The sequence below is a fragment of the Pinus tabuliformis genome, chromosome 4_1 (assembly GCF_031772625.1).
Source record: "Pinus tabuliformis cultivar Carrire ecotype Pingquan chromosome 4_1, CPIR1, whole genome shotgun sequence".
NCBI classification, from domain to species: domain Eukaryota; kingdom Viridiplantae; phylum Streptophyta; class Pinopsida; order Pinales; family Pinaceae; genus Pinus; species Pinus tabuliformis.
The window spans coordinates 418,420,443-418,438,390 of record NC_142303.1 but is presented as its reverse complement, the minus strand read 5'-3'; the positions used below and the strand labels follow the sequence as shown (position 1 = coordinate 418,438,390).

At 39.7% G+C, this 17,948-nt stretch overlaps 1 protein-coding gene across 2 annotated transcripts in view; it reads left to right on the top strand.

The window, feature by feature from the left end:
* Positions 1-17,948, top strand: part of ISA1 (isoamylase 1) — a 255,664-nt gene that overhangs the window by 188,553 nt on the left and 49,163 nt on the right. For both annotated transcript variants that reach the window (XM_089419849.1, XM_089419848.1), the window contains one exon: positions 15,336-15,428. In XM_089419849.1, the coding sequence (XP_089275975.1) occupies positions 15,336-15,428 (93 nt within the window). The remainder of the gene's footprint in view (positions 1-15,335; positions 15,429-17,948) is intronic.

Genomic DNA, 17,948 nt, shown 5'->3' with positions numbered 1-17,948 from the left:
GTTCCACCACTCAAGAGAAGAAAAAGTCTCTCGATCTCTAATTGCGTGCATGCTCCCAAATGGACCAGTGTTAAGCGTATAGTTGCTCAATTGTCTCTGTACCATGGCAGCCTCCTCCTCATTAAGGATTAATTTACTCAATGCAATCATATATTTTTTGTGAACCTCTTGATATTGGTGTGGTTTTCTCCTGCTCCCCCCCCTAGGTGCTGGTGTTGAAAGCCATGATGGATGATAGTATTTAGGTGTCAAAACATATGCTAATGCATGCAATGGAACATTTAGCATTTCCCATCGGTTTTCCACCTCTACACGAATATAATTGTACAAGGTGATATCTCTAGGCTCAATAATGTCTTTAATCTGCCCCGACATGCTATCCATTTGCTCATACACCTCCCCGATTATTGGTCGATCTGAATCTCCAAACTTGATTATGTAATAAATTGGTTTGGTGAATTGCATAACATATTTAACCTGTGACCAAAAGTACATGTCAAGAATAGTGTCCTTCGCTGCATTAGCACCATCTCTATCAGTGTTAATTTCATCCCATGTTTCAGCACACACCATATTAGTTAAAGCTTGTCTCACCTTCACTAGCCGCCTAAAGGTGAGGTAATAACTGGCAAATCTTGTCTTTGCAAGTTTAAGCAACTGCAACTTGGAGTAAGTGCCATAGAAGTAGTTTACCCTTGTATGCCCTGTGATGAATTTAATGAGTTGCTTCCCTCTCCTGTAAAGCTCATTAATCCACCCACATTCTTTATGCTTCACAATATCATGCATCAAAAGGTTCAATGTGTGAACCAGGCACCCAGACCAAAAGATGTGTGGATGAGTACGCTCAATAATTTTTCCTGCTGCCTTACAATTTGCTGCATTATCTGTGATCACTTGAACCACATTATTCAGACCAACATCTTTGATTGATTGCAATAGGAGATCTGCAATGTTTTGTGAAGATGCACTGATGGAGGAGGAGTCATGACATGTAATAAATACTGCACCACTAGCAGAAACACCAAGAACATTTATCAAATGTTGGTTTCTAATATTTGTCCACCCATCTGATACAATGGATACCCCACAATCTACCCACTCATTTGTAAAACGTGTCAAAGCTCTTTGAACCTTTGCTTTTTCTCTTTCTAATAACACTGTTCTAGCTTTCTCATAGTTGGGGGACTTGTATCCTTTTGGGGCTTCATTGATGGCCTTTACCATTTCATGCCAATAGGGAGAGCGAAGCACATTGAATGGTACACCGCAAGCACAAAGAAATCGGACTATCTTTCCATCCACATCATCCCTCCCAGCAACATTAAGGAAATCCCCTATTGTTCTTTTACCTCCAGAGCTTCTAGAAGTACCATGAGGAGATGAGCTACCAAATCTAGAGGTTGCACTTGATTCAGAATGGAATATCAAGCTAAGGTAAATTGTTTAAATACTTCACAAATTGTTATCATGTAATGAAGAATCAACTTAATTATGCATGCCCTAGATTCTTCAAAATGGTATCAGAGGAAGTGGTTCAACAGTCAACGAAAGGGGCAAAAAAGAGACATTCAGAGGTCAAGCTGAAGGATCTACAATCTAAGAACAAAACCTAGATTCAAGTAGCAGTCTACATCATCAAGTCTACAACAAATAGTTTGAAGAACAACAGTCAAAGGATGAAGCATTCATAGCAATGACTTTGACAGTGTTGATCTATACCACAGTGATCTCTATCATTTTACAATGGCATGATTTCAACTTCTTGACAACTTGGATTGTCAAAAGCTTGATGCCCAAGGGCATATAGAATCAGATCACTTACAACATAGTGGTGGGTCTCACTACACTTCAGTCATAAGTTGTATGGACAGAACTCGATGTAGAATAAAGGTGTTCGTTGACACAACCATGATAACTCTATCTAATGAGTCTCTATACATCATGGCCAACAATCTCAAATCAATGTTGCAAGGATCAAATGTTCAAGTCAATTATTTTGAAGGCTTGAAGATAAGCTTCAGCAAGGATCCTATCCGGAGGAAGCATCAATGCATCTACCTCAACAACTTCCAACATGATCAAGGTGAAGATCTCATCTTCACGTATCAAGTAAGTATCTTTTTATTCTATAATCCAGTTTGGTTTATTGACTTCATCATTGCAAGAAGATCTATGGGTTAGATAGGTCATCAAAAGTTCTTGCAGTAGGATTGACATAATCCTTATGAAGAAGTGAAGTCAAGGTCTCCTTTAAAGTCACGAGAACTCATAAGATTCTATAAAGTAAGGAGATACATGAAATGCTAGAGGATATACTATCTAAAGGAGAATGAAGAAATATCTTCGCGAGATCTCAGTTACAAGATCTAGGAAAACTGATGAGAAAATAATCATCATTGATATTGATATTGATAAGCAAGGTAACAAATGTCCATGAACAAGAAGGTTACCTCGATCAACAGTCTGTGGTCTCTATGTCAGATAGAGAAAGGCAAGTTGATAGGACACAAATAAGTGCAAATAAGTAAAGAAAGGTTGACAAGACAGAATAGTACTATGGAAGAGGAACTCATATCGCTGGAGGGGTGGAGGAAGCTGAAGAAAGATCAAAGAGAGGGAATAACAGATATCCATTATGAATGAGATGGTGTCCCTCTCAAAAAGGATCCTATCAGAAGTCCCTGCAGATATGATCATAGTAAGAAGATGCATCGTGGCATCATGGAAACAAGAGCTTGTATGGAATCATGAAGAACATAGCTCTTGGGAATCTCGTTGTACATTGAAGGAAAGGAAGAAGTCATCTAGGTCAAAGGAAACATTTGCCAGATGAGGATATATTAGATCTTGAAGGATCTCTGATAGAAATCTCAGCAGAGGATCTCCTAGTCCGGGAAGGCAGCAAATGTCTCGTCAGGAATTCCAACTTTTGGAACTCATGAGATGATGGTTCAATGACATGAAAAATAAAGCTGACCAAGGGATTGAAGATCTTTTCAATCAAGGAAACTGCTGAAAGATACCTGAAGGAGAAATGAGGTATGTATGATTATATTTGTATTTGCATTTGATATTATAATGTCATGATATGTGGTTGCAAATAAAATGGATCAAGCATGAACAAAAGGGAAAGGATGCAGAAAGACATAAGTCTAACTAGATGAAATCAACATAATGTGTCCTCATATGAAGTATGAGGTAGTTGACTACAATTGTAGAACTCTGAGAGCTCCTGGAAATGAAAAATGTGAGGATGGAAGAGATCGTGAAGTATGCAACCTTGATGAAGGCAATCAACATCCAGAAGATCAGGAAGACTTGACCAGGAAATCTCCCGGAAAGATGTGAAGACTCTGATGAAAGATGAAGACCCTCGACAACAGATATCGTTGGGAGATGTGTCAATATGTATGCAAGATGTTGATACCTACAAGAAGATGTCACTGGAAAAAGGCCATCACCAAAAGGTAATATATGTGATTTGTTTTTGGTGTCTGACCTCTTGGAAAATTCTGGGTATGTGTGCAGGGCCAAGGTAAGGAGAGTTGTGAAGGATGTCACAACTATGTACCTTGTGATCCAGAGCAATCATTGTTAAAGGAAAGTGAAGATAATGAGCTTATGAAGAAAGCCCCAGATGTAAAGCTAAGGAGGATACTTTCTGCGGAAGAAGGAATGACATGACGGAGGAAAGTGATGGATGGCTGAACCCTACATGTGAAGAAATTGATGACATCGAAGTCTTGGATCATCAGTCAACTAGAAGACCCTATAAAGCACTGATGATAGAGTCCTTGGGTAAGAGGGAGCTCTGGGAGGTTCCTATGAGTAAAGGAACTCGAGCAAGTTTCTGAGTGAAGAGAAACTTGGAACTCGTCCCCGGTTACGAGGGAGAGTTAGACATGACATTGTTGTCTTCAGTTTGGAAGAAAGAATGGAGGATTGTGTAATCATCTGGCATTCGACACTCTTTGAGGATGTGGTAGGGCATCCAAGACAAGAGTGGGCAAGAGGATCGATATTCTTAAGGGCTGGGAACCCAAGATGAGAATAGTCCTAGTAGGGCATACTTAGAGAACACCCGGGTGAGTATGACCCTAAGAGAGACGATGATGATGTGTGTCTATCTGTCATTGGTCTCACCAACATTGTGCTTTGATCTAAGTGAGAGATGGACTTGTTAGTCAAGGCCTTGCTAAATGGAAACAATGTTGGTTGAAATGATGCTATAATAGAGGGATTGCAAATCTGATTCTTCTTATGAGAAATTCTTCAGATTGAGAATGACCAAGTACCATTATGAATACCTCCCTAGTTAAGAGGGAGTGTTGAAGAAAGTGTAACTAGGTTCGGTCTTCATAATGACATGATCTTTGTATTTGATGTAATAAAAGGAAATAAATTATTTTTGTAATCTTGCTACATGGGTTTCATGAGCAAGAAGTGTCACTAGGTGAAAGACTTCTTCTTGATGTCTTTAGGATTTATTTATGTGTCAAAGAGTCATGTCATGTGTATAGAAACTCTTCATGAGTTTATGTAAATATGTACAAGTCTTCAAAGTTGTGTAACAACCCTCCAAGACCAAGATCAATGCCTCAGAAGCAAGCTCACTGAAATCTGCAAGCAAAACAACAAAGAAATCTTATGTCGGCTCCAAAATGAATTAAATATATAAATGGATGTCATGTCGGCTTGGCAAAAGGACATGTCGGTTCATAAGTACACGTCGGCTCAAATATATGGATGTGACCACTATAAATACCCATCTAGGGTCAGCGAAAATAATCAAGAAAAATTTCGGATGGCTCTGAAATTTCGTATGGAGGAGCAGAGCCGCAGTTAGGGTTTGATTGCACCTCATTTGGGGCTTAGGTGCAGTCATAATCTCGCATATATGGGACATAAGCAACTTTGGAAAAGGACGCAACAATGAGTTGAAGTTTGGGCTAGAAACACTCTCGGCATAGACCTAATCTTCATGATGATCTCGGCATAAAAGACAACTTGATCTCGCATGACAAGGAGCAAATCTTGGCATATGAATCTTGGTGGTAATTCCTGTAGCAGACAACAGTATCTCGGACTACCCAAAGCCTCGATGATGATCACAGTGGTATAGAGAGTAGTGCTCTCCTCCTCGGTGGTGCATATCTCAACGAAAGGAAGGACGATTATTATCTGTTGATGGAAGAAAGGGATCTCCAAATCCTACACTAGCCCTAAACAGTCTCAGCATGATTGTGACAGAATCTTGGATATATCACAGTGAGATTCGGAACTCGGTGATCTCATGATAAGACAGTCACAATCTCACTGTCTCGACATAAGAAAAAGAAGTAGTATTACCATCTATGAAGGAGATCCAAAATGGTATTTCTGTAGCAGCTTCAGTATCATAATAGTGATGAGGGTTTCCAGATATGTCAAGTAATTGTTATGATAATAAAGGAGACTATGATGATAACAATCATAAGTAATGATCTCAATGGAAAAGCTGAGATCACCTCTGTAGCAATCCCAAGAGACAATCATGGTGCAACAATGATGTCAACAGTAATGAAGATCTCAGTGAGGCAAAGGTGCAGGAAGGATGATGATCCCAACAACGTTGAAGAAGAGGATCAATGTCTTGTTCTTGGATAGGCAGATTGTGTCAAGGGTCATGGTCTTGGTATTCGTCAATGGAATCTCTATAAGAAGAATTTATGCATGGGCTTTCCTTTCCAAGAGGGAGAGGTTTTGGCCCTGGCAGAAAGCCAATCATTTGTGTTCTTGTCTCTTTTGTTTTTGGTAGTAGTCTAATGAAGTAAACACATACACTAATAATGAATGGAATATCAAGCTAAGATAAATTGTTTAAATACTTCACAAATTGTTATCATGTAACAAAGAATCAACTTAATTATGCATGCCCTAGATTATTCAACAGGGCCAACCCCTTGCCCACTGCTTCTGAGGGTTTTATTCTTCATTGTGGCACCCATGGACCTCATTAGGCCTCTTAGACTCTAGGAACCCCTACTGCAGCAAATTTGAATCTACTTCACCTACTTGATTTTTAATATACATTAACCAAGTTATTCTTCTGAATACTGAAGCAAATTACTTTTGCAGCGTACACTAATTAAATATTTGATCTCATGAAATAGAAAACAGAGCAAAGAACAAGATACATAGGACACACTTATTTTTGGACACAATAGTCCCCAGAAAAACCGAATGCGGGAAAACCGGTGCAACAGTTTTGAGGGTTTATTCTTATGTAGGAGAAATATCTGAATACAAATCTAGGATGCTCTTCTAGCAAACCTTTACATAGAAAATAATGGCGGAAAATTTGAGTTAGTTTTACCTCACTTCACCCGGCATAATTTTGGCTGCTTTGGCACAAGACTGGCTAACCTCAGCTATTTCTGCGCTAGCTCTGCGTCATCTCTCCCGACTGTTCCGACAATTCCTGACAGTTCTGGCGGTTCCCAGGAATTCCGACAGTTCCCGACAGTTCCAGCTGTTCTTGCTAGTTCCGGCAGTTCCCAACAGCTTCGGTTGTTCCAATAGTTCTGGGTTCTGCGTGACAGACAACTTTTCTGTGTCAGCTCTCTCGGCTACTGCGCTACCTCTGCGTCAGCGCTCTCAGCTGTTCTCACAGTTCCCGACAGTTCCTACAGTTCCCGACAGTTCTGACAGTTCCCTTCAGTTCCAACAGTTCCGACAGTTCTAGATTCTGCGTGATAGGCAACTTTTCTGCGTCAGCTCTCCCGGATACTGTGTTGCCTCTTTGCAAGCTCTCTCCACCTCTCTGTTCTGTATTTTCCAGAAAGTCCTCCCAGATTCTCTTTGTGCCTCAGCTGTAAGATCTCCCCAATCGATTTTCCTCCTGAAATCTTCTCACCTCAAAAAATCGATTTCCTCAATATCTCTATGTGTGTTTCCAAATGAACCCCAAGCCTGCATTTTATTCCTTTCTTGTTGAGTCTTCAACGACCGAGATTAAGTCTCTAATCAATGGCTAAGATTAAAACATGACTTGATCCGCCTTCTAGATCATTCTCACCCATATTTTGATTAATACCCATTAATATTTTAATTTCCCTAAGTTTAGACTTAGGAACTCCATTAAAAATATTAATTATTTTAATAAAATACAATCCGGATGGAATTTCACCAAACAGGTTCTGGGTTCTTTAGAAGTCATGTGCTTTAGTCTCTCCACCAATTTACAAGGCTACAACACTTCCTATGCTACCAAAAACTAACACTCCCTCTTAGCGAGGAAAGTGCTATAGCAACAATGTCCATCGTCATGCTGCTCTTTTTCTGAAGCACCTCCTTTCTGCAATCCTGCTACCACCAACATTGTGCAGTTGTTGCTACTGTACTATTGCCCATGACACTGCCACAGCCACTGCTGCATTTGTATTTCAGCTCCCTCTCAAACGCTGCATCGGCTATGCTGCTAACACTGCATCTGTACTGCAACTTAGTTGCTGAGAGAAGCAACTGAAAAACATCGAAAATTAGCTGAACTTAACTGTGTTCAGCATAATACAATGAATGTTGGAATCTCACTGTTGTTGACTCCTGCACTGCGCCAACTGCACTGCTGCCAACCTTTCTCTGCGTTGATTAGTCTCTAGTCCCCAACTACTGCATCTGTCCTCCAAACACTCCACTACATCATCCGACACTAAGTCCATCTTGCTACTGCTGAATCTTGGCTCCCGTAGCAAGGAGTTGATCCAAGAGGTGGACTCCTCAAGGATCTTGCCCATATGTAGTCCTCCCAACTACAACTCAATATCTCCTCATCTCCCTCCTAGAGATGCGTGGGCACTCATGGCAAACTCATCCTCATCAATCTTTGCTGAAGCAACCTTAGGATCATGTTTCTCATCCTTGTTCTTTTTCTTGAAAGGACATTGGGATGCATAGTGGCCCAACTCGCCACAACTGAAACATTTCACCTTCAAAATTTCCTTCTTTCGCTTTAGCTTCTACTGTCCCTTCGATGCTAGAGTTGCATTCTCCTCCTCCTCCTTTGTCTTTGTGCCACTTAGACTGCTGCCATTGAGGTTGACCTTCACTAGGTCCCTCCTTAACTCCTCCTATTGAAGAGTCGCCCACATCTCCTCCCATGAAGGTAGTTTTTCTTTGCCCAATATGCTTTGGACGAAAATTTTCCATTCATCTGAGACTCCATTCAGGGCTATCCTCACCATCGTGGTTGGTTGAGGAGTGGATCCCACTGCAACACGCTGGTTTCTAGTGTTGTGAAGACGCTGAAGATAGAGGTTCACCCTTTCTCCTTTCTGCATCAAAGTCTGCTACAACTTCTGCTCCAAATACATCTTTCGCGTTTTGGAAGAGCCTTCATACAGAGAAGACAAGGCTTCCCACCTCTCTCGGGCTGTATCCTTGCCCTGTAAGTGTGAGACCACATGATCTCGATGTCCATCGAGAATGAGCCTCTTCGCCTTTCCCTGCTCAACCTTGTACTTCTTCTTTTGATTGTTGTCAGCAGGAACATCTACAACAATTTTGACGTAGGTCTCCGGATCATGTTCCTCTAGAACAGCTATGATTCTGGTCTTCCATATGACATAGTTGGAAGCTCCTTCCAACCTGTCCTGATCTCTGAGCCCATGCGATGCCATCTTACCCAACTGTCGAACTGACTCCTCTAGTCACTACTTAGCATTGCTCAGCTGCTTAGCAAGTGAGAAATTCAAACTTTCTGGTGGAAAGTTCTCTGAGGAGAAAATTCCCCTTCTACATGTCTTTGTTCTTTTCCACTGGATTTATGCCTTGACAGAAACTGCACCCTTCAAGCATTGCGCTGAGGCTTTGCATCACTCACTCTGCCTCTGCAAACTCATGAACTGGAAATTGTACCTCTCTGTTGTCTTGCTTAGAGAGAGATTTCCTCGGATCTGCTTCCAGCAAGGACTGCGCAATCCCTTCAAGGGGATTCGAATTGCTGCCAAGTGCAGCTTTCGACCTCACTGCTCAGCGCTTGATTTGCTCTCCCTGTTTCAAAATCAATCCTCTGGTACCATGTGAAAATTCCTTGTCTCTAGGAACCCCTACTGCAGCAAATCTGAATCTACTTGACCTACTTGATTTTTAATATACATTAACCAAATTATTCCTCTGAATACTGAAACAAATTACTTCTGCAGCCTACACTAATTAAATATTTGATCTCATGAAATAGAAAATGGAGCAAAGAACAAAATACATAGGACACACTTATTTTTGGACACAATAGTCCCCGGAAAACCCAATGCGGGAAAACCAATGCAGCAGTTCTAAGGGTTTATTATTGTGTAGGAGAAATATCTGAAGAAAAATCTAGGTTGATATTCTAGCAATCCTTTACAGAGAAAATACTAGCGGAAAATTTGAGTGAGTTTTACCTCACTTCACCTGGTAGAATTCCGGCTGATCTAGCACAAGACTGGCTAACCCCGACTATTTCTGCGTTGGCTCTGTGTCAACTCTCCCGACTGTTCTGGTAGTTCCCGACAGTTTTGGCGGTTCCTGACTGTTTCGGCAGTTTCGATGGTTCCCGACTATACCGACAGTTTTTGCCGGTTCCTGCTATTCTGTCAGTTTTGGATTCTGCGTGATAGGCAGCGTTTCTGTGTCAGCTCTCCCAGCTACTGCGTTGCCTCTGCGTTAGCTCTTACTGCTGTTCTGGTAGTTCCCTACAGTTCTGACAGTTCCGGACAGTTCCTACAGTTCTAGATTATGCGTGACAGACAACTTTTCTGCGTCAACTCTCCCGTCCTCTGCACTGCCTCTTTGCAAGCTCTCTCCGTCTCTATGTTCTGTATTTTCCGGAAAGTCCTCCTCCCGGATTCTCTCTGCCCCTTAGTTGCAAGATCTCCCTAATCGATTTTCTTCCTGAGAACTTCTCACCTCGGAAAATCGATTTCCTCAATCTCTGTGTGTGTTTCCAAATGAACCCTAAGCCTCCATTTTATACTTTTCCTCTTCAGTGTTCAACAACCGAGATTAAGTCTCTAATCAACCACTAAGATTAAAACATGACTTGATCTGCCTTCTAGATCATTCTCACCCATATTTTGATTAATACCCATTAATATTTTAATTTCCCTCAGTTTAGACTTAGGAACTCCATTGAAAATATTAATTATTTTAATAAAAAACAATCCAAGTGGAATTTCACTAAACAGTTTCTAGGTTCTTTAGAACTCATGTGCTTTAGCCTCTCCAATTTTCAAGGCTAGAGCACTTCCGATGCTACCAAAAACGAACACACCACAAGTTATTACAAAGGGCCAACTCCTTGTCCACTACTTTTGAGGGTCTTATTTTTCATTGTGGCATCCATGGATCTCATTAGGCCTCTTAGAGGGCCCCACAACATGCATAGATTATTATTTGACCTCTTGAGATGCTTAATTTTTCATTTATGAGCTAGTTTGGTGGGCTTGTCACCAAAAGTTGAATTATTAGCACATTATTTTATTTTTGGGGCTTATGTAGGCCAAGGAGGCTAATTCGAACTCCTAAGTTGTGTATAAATAGAAGTGAGATGAATTCATTTCTCATCATCACTTTGGATTGGATCTCTCTCTTCTTTAGAGAATTTCACACTTTTTCTGGTGGATGAATTTGAGCTTTTATGGATGAATTTTTATGTATGGTTGTTGGTCTATCTTCTCTTGGAGCTTCTCTATTGTCATTTGTGAATGGTTGGATATACTCCACTGCGTATAACTACGAAATTTTGATGTTATTCTTGTTACTTTTTGTCGTATATGCTAGATTGGGATTTTCGTTTTCTTAGGGCTAATTGCTGCATGCAAATTATTGCTTAATATTGTGGAATTGTCTCTATTATAATGTTCTCTCCATGTATGGGCCATGTAGTGTGAGCGAAATCTCCTAGGTGTAAATTTGACCTTGATAAGCCATTACTCTCGTGCATTTGAAGTATAAAAGCTGCAAAATTGCTTTCACTTGACCTAGAGGATTTGTGAAGTAATTTTGAGGCGTCCTTCACTGGGAACCAAGAACTCTTGCACATAATCAACATAGACTCCATTCTCCCAAGGATTAAGGCACTGATCTACCAAGGGTGGTCACCAAAACTCCTATTCTTTCACCTTCTCCCAAGTCTAGCCACATTGGGGTTCCTAGGGCATCAATTCCCTGACAAGCTAGCCACCAATAAATTCAACTTCCTAGGGTCTCCTGCACTAGCCTTTCCTCTAGCCCTCCTCCTAATATGAAGACATTCCGATAGTGGAGTTGGCCGAAAAGCCAAGCCTGGCTCTGAGACCAAAACTTGCCTTGCCATCCCCAAGGCTAGCACTTCGCAGGGTCAAACCAACATCTTTGGGTAATTATATTTTCTTAGATACTCTCTCTACCTTGTCTAGGGTAAGAATATCATTGGTTGCTACATTCCTTCCTCATACCCTAGACTGGTTCCATTTGGCACCGTGTGGTCCCACTCCTTTGAAAGACCATTCTTCAAGAAGAATATCATTGGTTGCTACATTCCTCCCTCATACCCTAGATTGGTTCCATTTGGCATCGTGTGGTCCCACTCCTTTGAAAGACCATTCTTCAAGAACCATCCGAGATGCTGATTCTAACAAGGATTTTAGGGATTGGGAAACTCCTTAACAAGTCTTATCCCATAAACCCAACCCTTAAATCCTCTCTTCCTTTCCCTAGATTACCTAGTACCTTGCTTACAAAGCAAGCAATCTTTATCCTTCAAATTTTGGGAAAGGGTTATTCGGGTCACTCATATCCATTGACTTATCCTTCATTAGTGACTCCACACATTTTGGGTCTCCTTGTGAAAATTCTTGAATCTAACACATCAGAAACCCCTACTGCAATTACTGGTTTACAATCTCCTACTTGTTCTTTACATTAACAAGTTATTTAATTGCATAAACATCAAAGTAAACACTATTGCAGCCTTCACAAATATACAGATCATGCACTGAAATAAACTGAGACAATAACACAAGGGACAGTTATTTTTGGACAATCGTTCTCGGAAAAACCCAATTCGGGAAAACCGTTGCAGCATATAGAGGATTTGTATTATTAAGCAGATTTCGTTAATACAACTAGGGTGCCAGAAACGGCTCACTCAACAGAGAATATCCTTGGCAGTAGTACCTCTATCCGGAGACAGATATTCTGGCAAATCAACAATTGGATGATCAAACCCCACAACGAGTCTTGTTGTTCCCTATGCTGGACAACGAAAGCTGCTCCAAACACTGCTTTGGAATTGCATCACTCCTCCAGGAGCTGCGTCATCCCTCCCAGCTCAGAATCTGCTAATCTGCTCTTAGTTTGCCCCACAGAATCTCCCCAGCACTGCCTTTGAGGCCCAGCGTCAGCCTTTGCGACTTATGCGTCTCACTGCGTCAACCCTCTGTGTCCTCTGCGTCATCTTTACGACCTCTATGTCAGCCCTTCTAGGGCCTGCATCGTCTCTCCCGGCACTACGTTGTCTCTCTGCTATGTATTCTTCAGCCTGAGATGAAAATCCCTTGTTGAACTGCCCCTCATTGCAACACTAATCACTAACTCGATTTCCTTAGAAAACCTCGCCCTAGCGAATGGAATTCTTTGATCACTTGGTGTAGCTCCAACTGACCTTCAAGCCTCCTCTTATACTTTTCTTGTTGATGAATCAATGACTAAGATTAAGTCCCTAATCAACGACTAAGATTAGAACTGGCTTGATCCTCGTCACTTAGAACTTTCTCACCCATATTTTATTAATACACATTAATATTTTTATTTTCCTAAGTTTAGACTTGGGAACTCATTAAAAATATTAATTATTTTAATAACTCTTCATCCGGGTGGAATTTCTCCAAACGATTTCTGGGTTTTGGAGATCTCATGTGCCTTAGCCTCTCCACCAAATTTCATGGCTAGAGCACATCCGATGCTACCCAGAATCAACACTCCTCCCATCGGTGAAAGTTCGTAAATAGAAGGGAGCCTTAGCAGAGGTGATAGTGGGCTTAGACTCCATTTGTTGCCCTTGGCCTAACATGTGCCCTTTAGGGATTCCCCTTAGGTTCCCTGCTAGTTTGAGCGGTAACAATGCTGTTCATATTATTTATTCATTACTTTCAGCTGAAATTTAATTTTGCTGTACATAAGTAAACGGAATAATTTACTGGGTTAATAGCACCTTTTGGGTAGTGGAGATTTCACAGATCACCTTTAGTATCTTCATATTTTGGCTGATTTGGCACCTTGACCACCTTTACACTGCAATTGTGAATTCACTAAGTAGTTAGGCTGATTTGACAGTTCTTATGACAGCATGAAGTCAACATTCACTAAGCATCAATTGAGCATATTCCTTGACAGCAGGGTAGACACTAATTACTAGCAAATATTACCAGTGATAGAGTGTGTTTCTAGCCTATTTTCAGACCAATTTTCATGCCATATTCAGTTAACTGCTGGGTGCTGCTTTCCTAACTATTATTGGTTTTCTCAATGGTGATTTTTCCTTGATAAAGACAGATAAAAGGATGTCAGAATAGGATGCTTTTCCAGGCTTTTGAAGCAAAAAAATATGGCGTGGGAAGTTACTACTAAAAATCATAATATGCCACTCTAAAAGTCATGCAACATACCTCCTTTTGGCTCATTGTATGACTGCTGCAATATGAATGAGTTCAATTGGAAAAAGACCAATGTTGCAATCATCTGCATCAGGATAAAATTGGCGAGGGTTTAGAAAATAGCAATATTGTAAAAATCGAAAAAATATCTGTAAAAATCAGCCAAATTAAGATACCACCAAAATATAGGTAAAAATCGGTGAACATCTGCTAGGCTAAAAAATCGCGATAAAATCGGGATGTTTGCAACAATGAAAAAGACATCAAAATATGCTAAAGGAAAAATAGCTAAAGCTGAGCGAAAAGTAAACAGAAATAAGAGTTTCAGTTTAGTAAACTCAAGCTATGAGAGGAGGGTTCAACATGGAATAAGATTTTGTATTATCTTGTTTTAAATAAATAGTGCAAAGGATCATCTAAAAGATAGAGAAAGCCATCTAAATAGAAAAAGGCTACAGTTGGATGTTGTGCATAGCCTTGCCATTTAAATTCGTATTTACTACTATCTTTAGGATTTGATCTCAACCACTCTTATTTTGTTTTAAATTTAACTTGCCTTTGACTGCTTATGAGTAGATTAGGAGGAAACTTTTATTGTGTGCTAGTCAATTGGAGTTTTATGCAGAAATATTAACTTGATAATCACATACAACCTCTATGGATTTCCTTTGAGATTTAATGTATTAGTCCAAATGGAGAGAGATTTGGGTAGATCATGAGTAGGAAGTCCATTAAGGACAACCACTCCATGTTCAATCACTTGGTGAGTGGAGGGATCATAGAAGAAATATCCCTGGAAATTTCATTTGTAGCCTACCAGAGCATAGCAGGATTTTGGCAGTTCAGATATGTTTCACCCTTCGTTGTGACTTCTGATTTATTGGTTTTAGTTTCCAATCAATTACAGCTGGATACTTTCGCTTTGATCAGATCTTATTGAGACTTGATTGAGTTGCTTTTTGATTGCTTTGTTGACACTACCTGCTTCCATTGATTTATTCAAAGTATCTGTTTTCCATATCTTCTTCTGCAGTTATCATTGAGAAATTATAATGTGTTGTTAACTTATTAAATGTTCAGTGTGATTGGATCCTTGTTGCTGCCAAACTGTAGCTTTCACATGTGCTTTTCATTTTGTCGCTACTTTTCTCGGTTGCATCATGCAAAAACTGTTCATATATTTGTCTCTACATTTTTCAAAGATTTTAAAAATGGGTCTTGCATCGGTCAAGTTGATTTTGTGAAAGCACTGATCATATTTAAAAAAGGTGCTGTGATTAATCTTAGTTGAATTCCTCTTAGAACCCCTGACTTGTAATAACACATGGTCCCTAAAGCTGTTGCATAATTGATTTGAAATTTGCATAGGCCTTTTTTATGGTGTTGAGTAATTGACATAAAAATGTAGCAAACTATTTCAGTTTTCATTTAATCTGATAGGTAGTTTTGGCTTCTGTACAATTTAATGTTTTTAAGATATGTATATCTTTAAAGTAGGAAGCCTGTAAGAGCAGAAATAATTTATATTTTCTCAAATGAAGTAAAGCCCAATAACTTATTAGAAAACTCAAATGGAATCATTTCCTGCGGTTTATGCTCATAGTAAAAGATCATGATATTTGTCTTTGATTATTAACTAATTTTCTTCTTTCCATGTTGTTTCATAAACAATTTTGGCAGTATCGAGATATAGTACGCCAATTTATTAAGGGTACAGATGGACTTGCTGGAGCTTTTGCACAATGCATCTGTGGGAGTCCACATTTATATCAGGTATTGTTCTCAGGCTATGTTTCTTCAGTTTCTTCACTATTTGACTCTTCTTTTATGGTTATCTCATGCTGGCCAAAGCATTGTTGAGCATTCAAAAACGAAAACATTGGCAACATCGGGGATAAAGTTGGAAAATATTGGCAAAATAAAAAAAAAAATACAAATACATTCATTTTTTATCAATTTTCTAAGCATCTGAAGTAACAACATCATCAAATAATTGCACTTCCAGATAAATATGAAAAGATAACTGATATATAAGATGTCTGAGATGTCTAGTAATACATGACATGATCACACAACAACATTGAATCATGCCCCGAGTCCTTGTTGTCGCAAAATGCCAAAATCTAGCAGGTCTTGTAAAAGGGTCCACTGTGACACAACAACCACCACCTCCTACTCTTTATGGATTTTCACCAATGGGAGGAGTCCCAGTATCAAGGTCACCTACAATAGATTTTCTAGGCTTAGAGGTTTAAGGTGACACAATAGGCTTCCAAAGGATGACTCAAGTACAAGGCTCAAACAATGATGAAGAGGCACTTCGCATCCCATAAAGAGGCTAATCGAGGGCATGCTAGACCTAGGTTTGAGTAATATCATGTAAGATGGAGTATCCTAGGATCAAGGTGTTATGAATATAATTCATATAAAAATAATAAATAATAATTAATTAATGGTTAGTTAGTTGGAGGAGTCCTGATATCAAGGTCACCTACAATAGATTTTCTAGGCTTAGAGGTTTAAGGTGACACAATAGGCTTCAAAGGATGACTCAAGTACAAGGCTCAAACAATGATGAAGAGGCACTTCACATCCCATAAAGAGGCTAATTGAGGGCATGCTAGACCTAGGTTTGAGTAATATCATGTAAGATGGAGTATCCTAGGATCAAGGTGTTATGAATATAATTCATATAAAAATAATAAATATAATAATAATAAATAAATAATTAATTAACTAATGGTTAGTTAGTTAGTAATGAAGATGCATGTCTTAGAGACATGACCATTCATGAAAGGGCACCTGCCTAGGGTATATAAGCAGTCCCTCATTCTCATTTGTAAATATCTTACATCAATTCAATATACAATATTCAATATACAGTTACATGTCTTACAATGGACATTTACATCTTTGAAGTGTTTTAAAGATTTTCGCTGCATATATAACTTTTGGTCGTTACATTGGTATCAGAGCTGTTTGATCCTCTAGATGCTCAACCGCTGAAGAGAACTAGTCTGATCCGACCTTTGGCCATTAATCCTTAGTCAACTTTGTTGTCGTCACAATTGAAGTGTTTCGCTACACAAAGTTGGAGTTTCTCTATTTCGCCAGTTTCGTAATTCAAGGCTTTGGCCATTAAACAAAAAAGAAGGAAAGAAAAAAAAACAAGATAGTCAAAGAAAAAAAAAGAGAAGAAAAAAAAAAGAAAAAAAATCATATGAAAAATATACTATTAAAAAAAATAGTCTTATTTAAATTTTGAAGGAGAACATTCATATATATAAAACGGTTCTACATTATTGATAAAAAGTTCTTTAAAACTATATGTCAGAGAAAGAAGAGTAGATAAGATTATCTTGATTCTTCATTAAATGGTTTACAAGCTCGTGGTTTTAGCAACCCATGGTAATTGCCCATGGTATTTTCAAGGTAAAAGAAAAACAAAAATAATACAAAATCTCTTTATGTGAATGGTAAGTTTTACTTTTTACGTGGAGAAAATCAATCGAGTCAAAAGCACATAAGTAGACATATATATTATATTATACCCCAAAGAGGTGAATAACCATGTTTCAATCCGTTCACTGCCATCTTTGCTCCTCTTCTCTAGACTCCCTCTGAGTCCTGATTTCCCTCTCGGAAATCCTCCGACAAATCGCCGAATCACTCCTCTCAAATCATTCTTTTCCACTGCAACTTGGATCTAAATTTCTTGGCTAGAAATCTGTCGAGGTAGTGCTTCCCTCTATCTTGGTTCAGTCTCCTTAGACATTGTTCTGCACTGACATAAACGACGTCCCACTAGCTCCACAAGTCAAAATATGCACAGCTCCCTTAGCCCTGACAACTCGAAGAATTAGAGCCTTTCAAGCTCTACGCAATCTCTGCGTGGGCTGAATTTGCTCCTCCTGGCCAACTGCGTCAATCCTTCTTGGCTCAGAAAGATGATGTGGCTCTGCGTGGGCCTGATCTTCCCTCCTCTGCCTCTGCGTTGCCGCTGATGGTTGATGCAGCTACTGCATGGGCTCCTCCCAACTACTGCGTCTCCCTCTCCTGGCTTAGAATGTTGACGCAGGCACTGCGTGAGCCTTTGCGCCACACTCTCTGCACTGCATCACTCCTCTTGTCTCTTCAGCTCTGGAACAACGTTGTCTCTCGAGATAGCTGCTTCTTTGCTGCAAATTCTCAGATTTCTCGGCTGCTGTCTTCAGCGGCCTATGATCTGCAATCGCTTTGATACCATGTGAAAATTTTCTGAATCTACACATCAAAAACCCCTATTGCAATTAC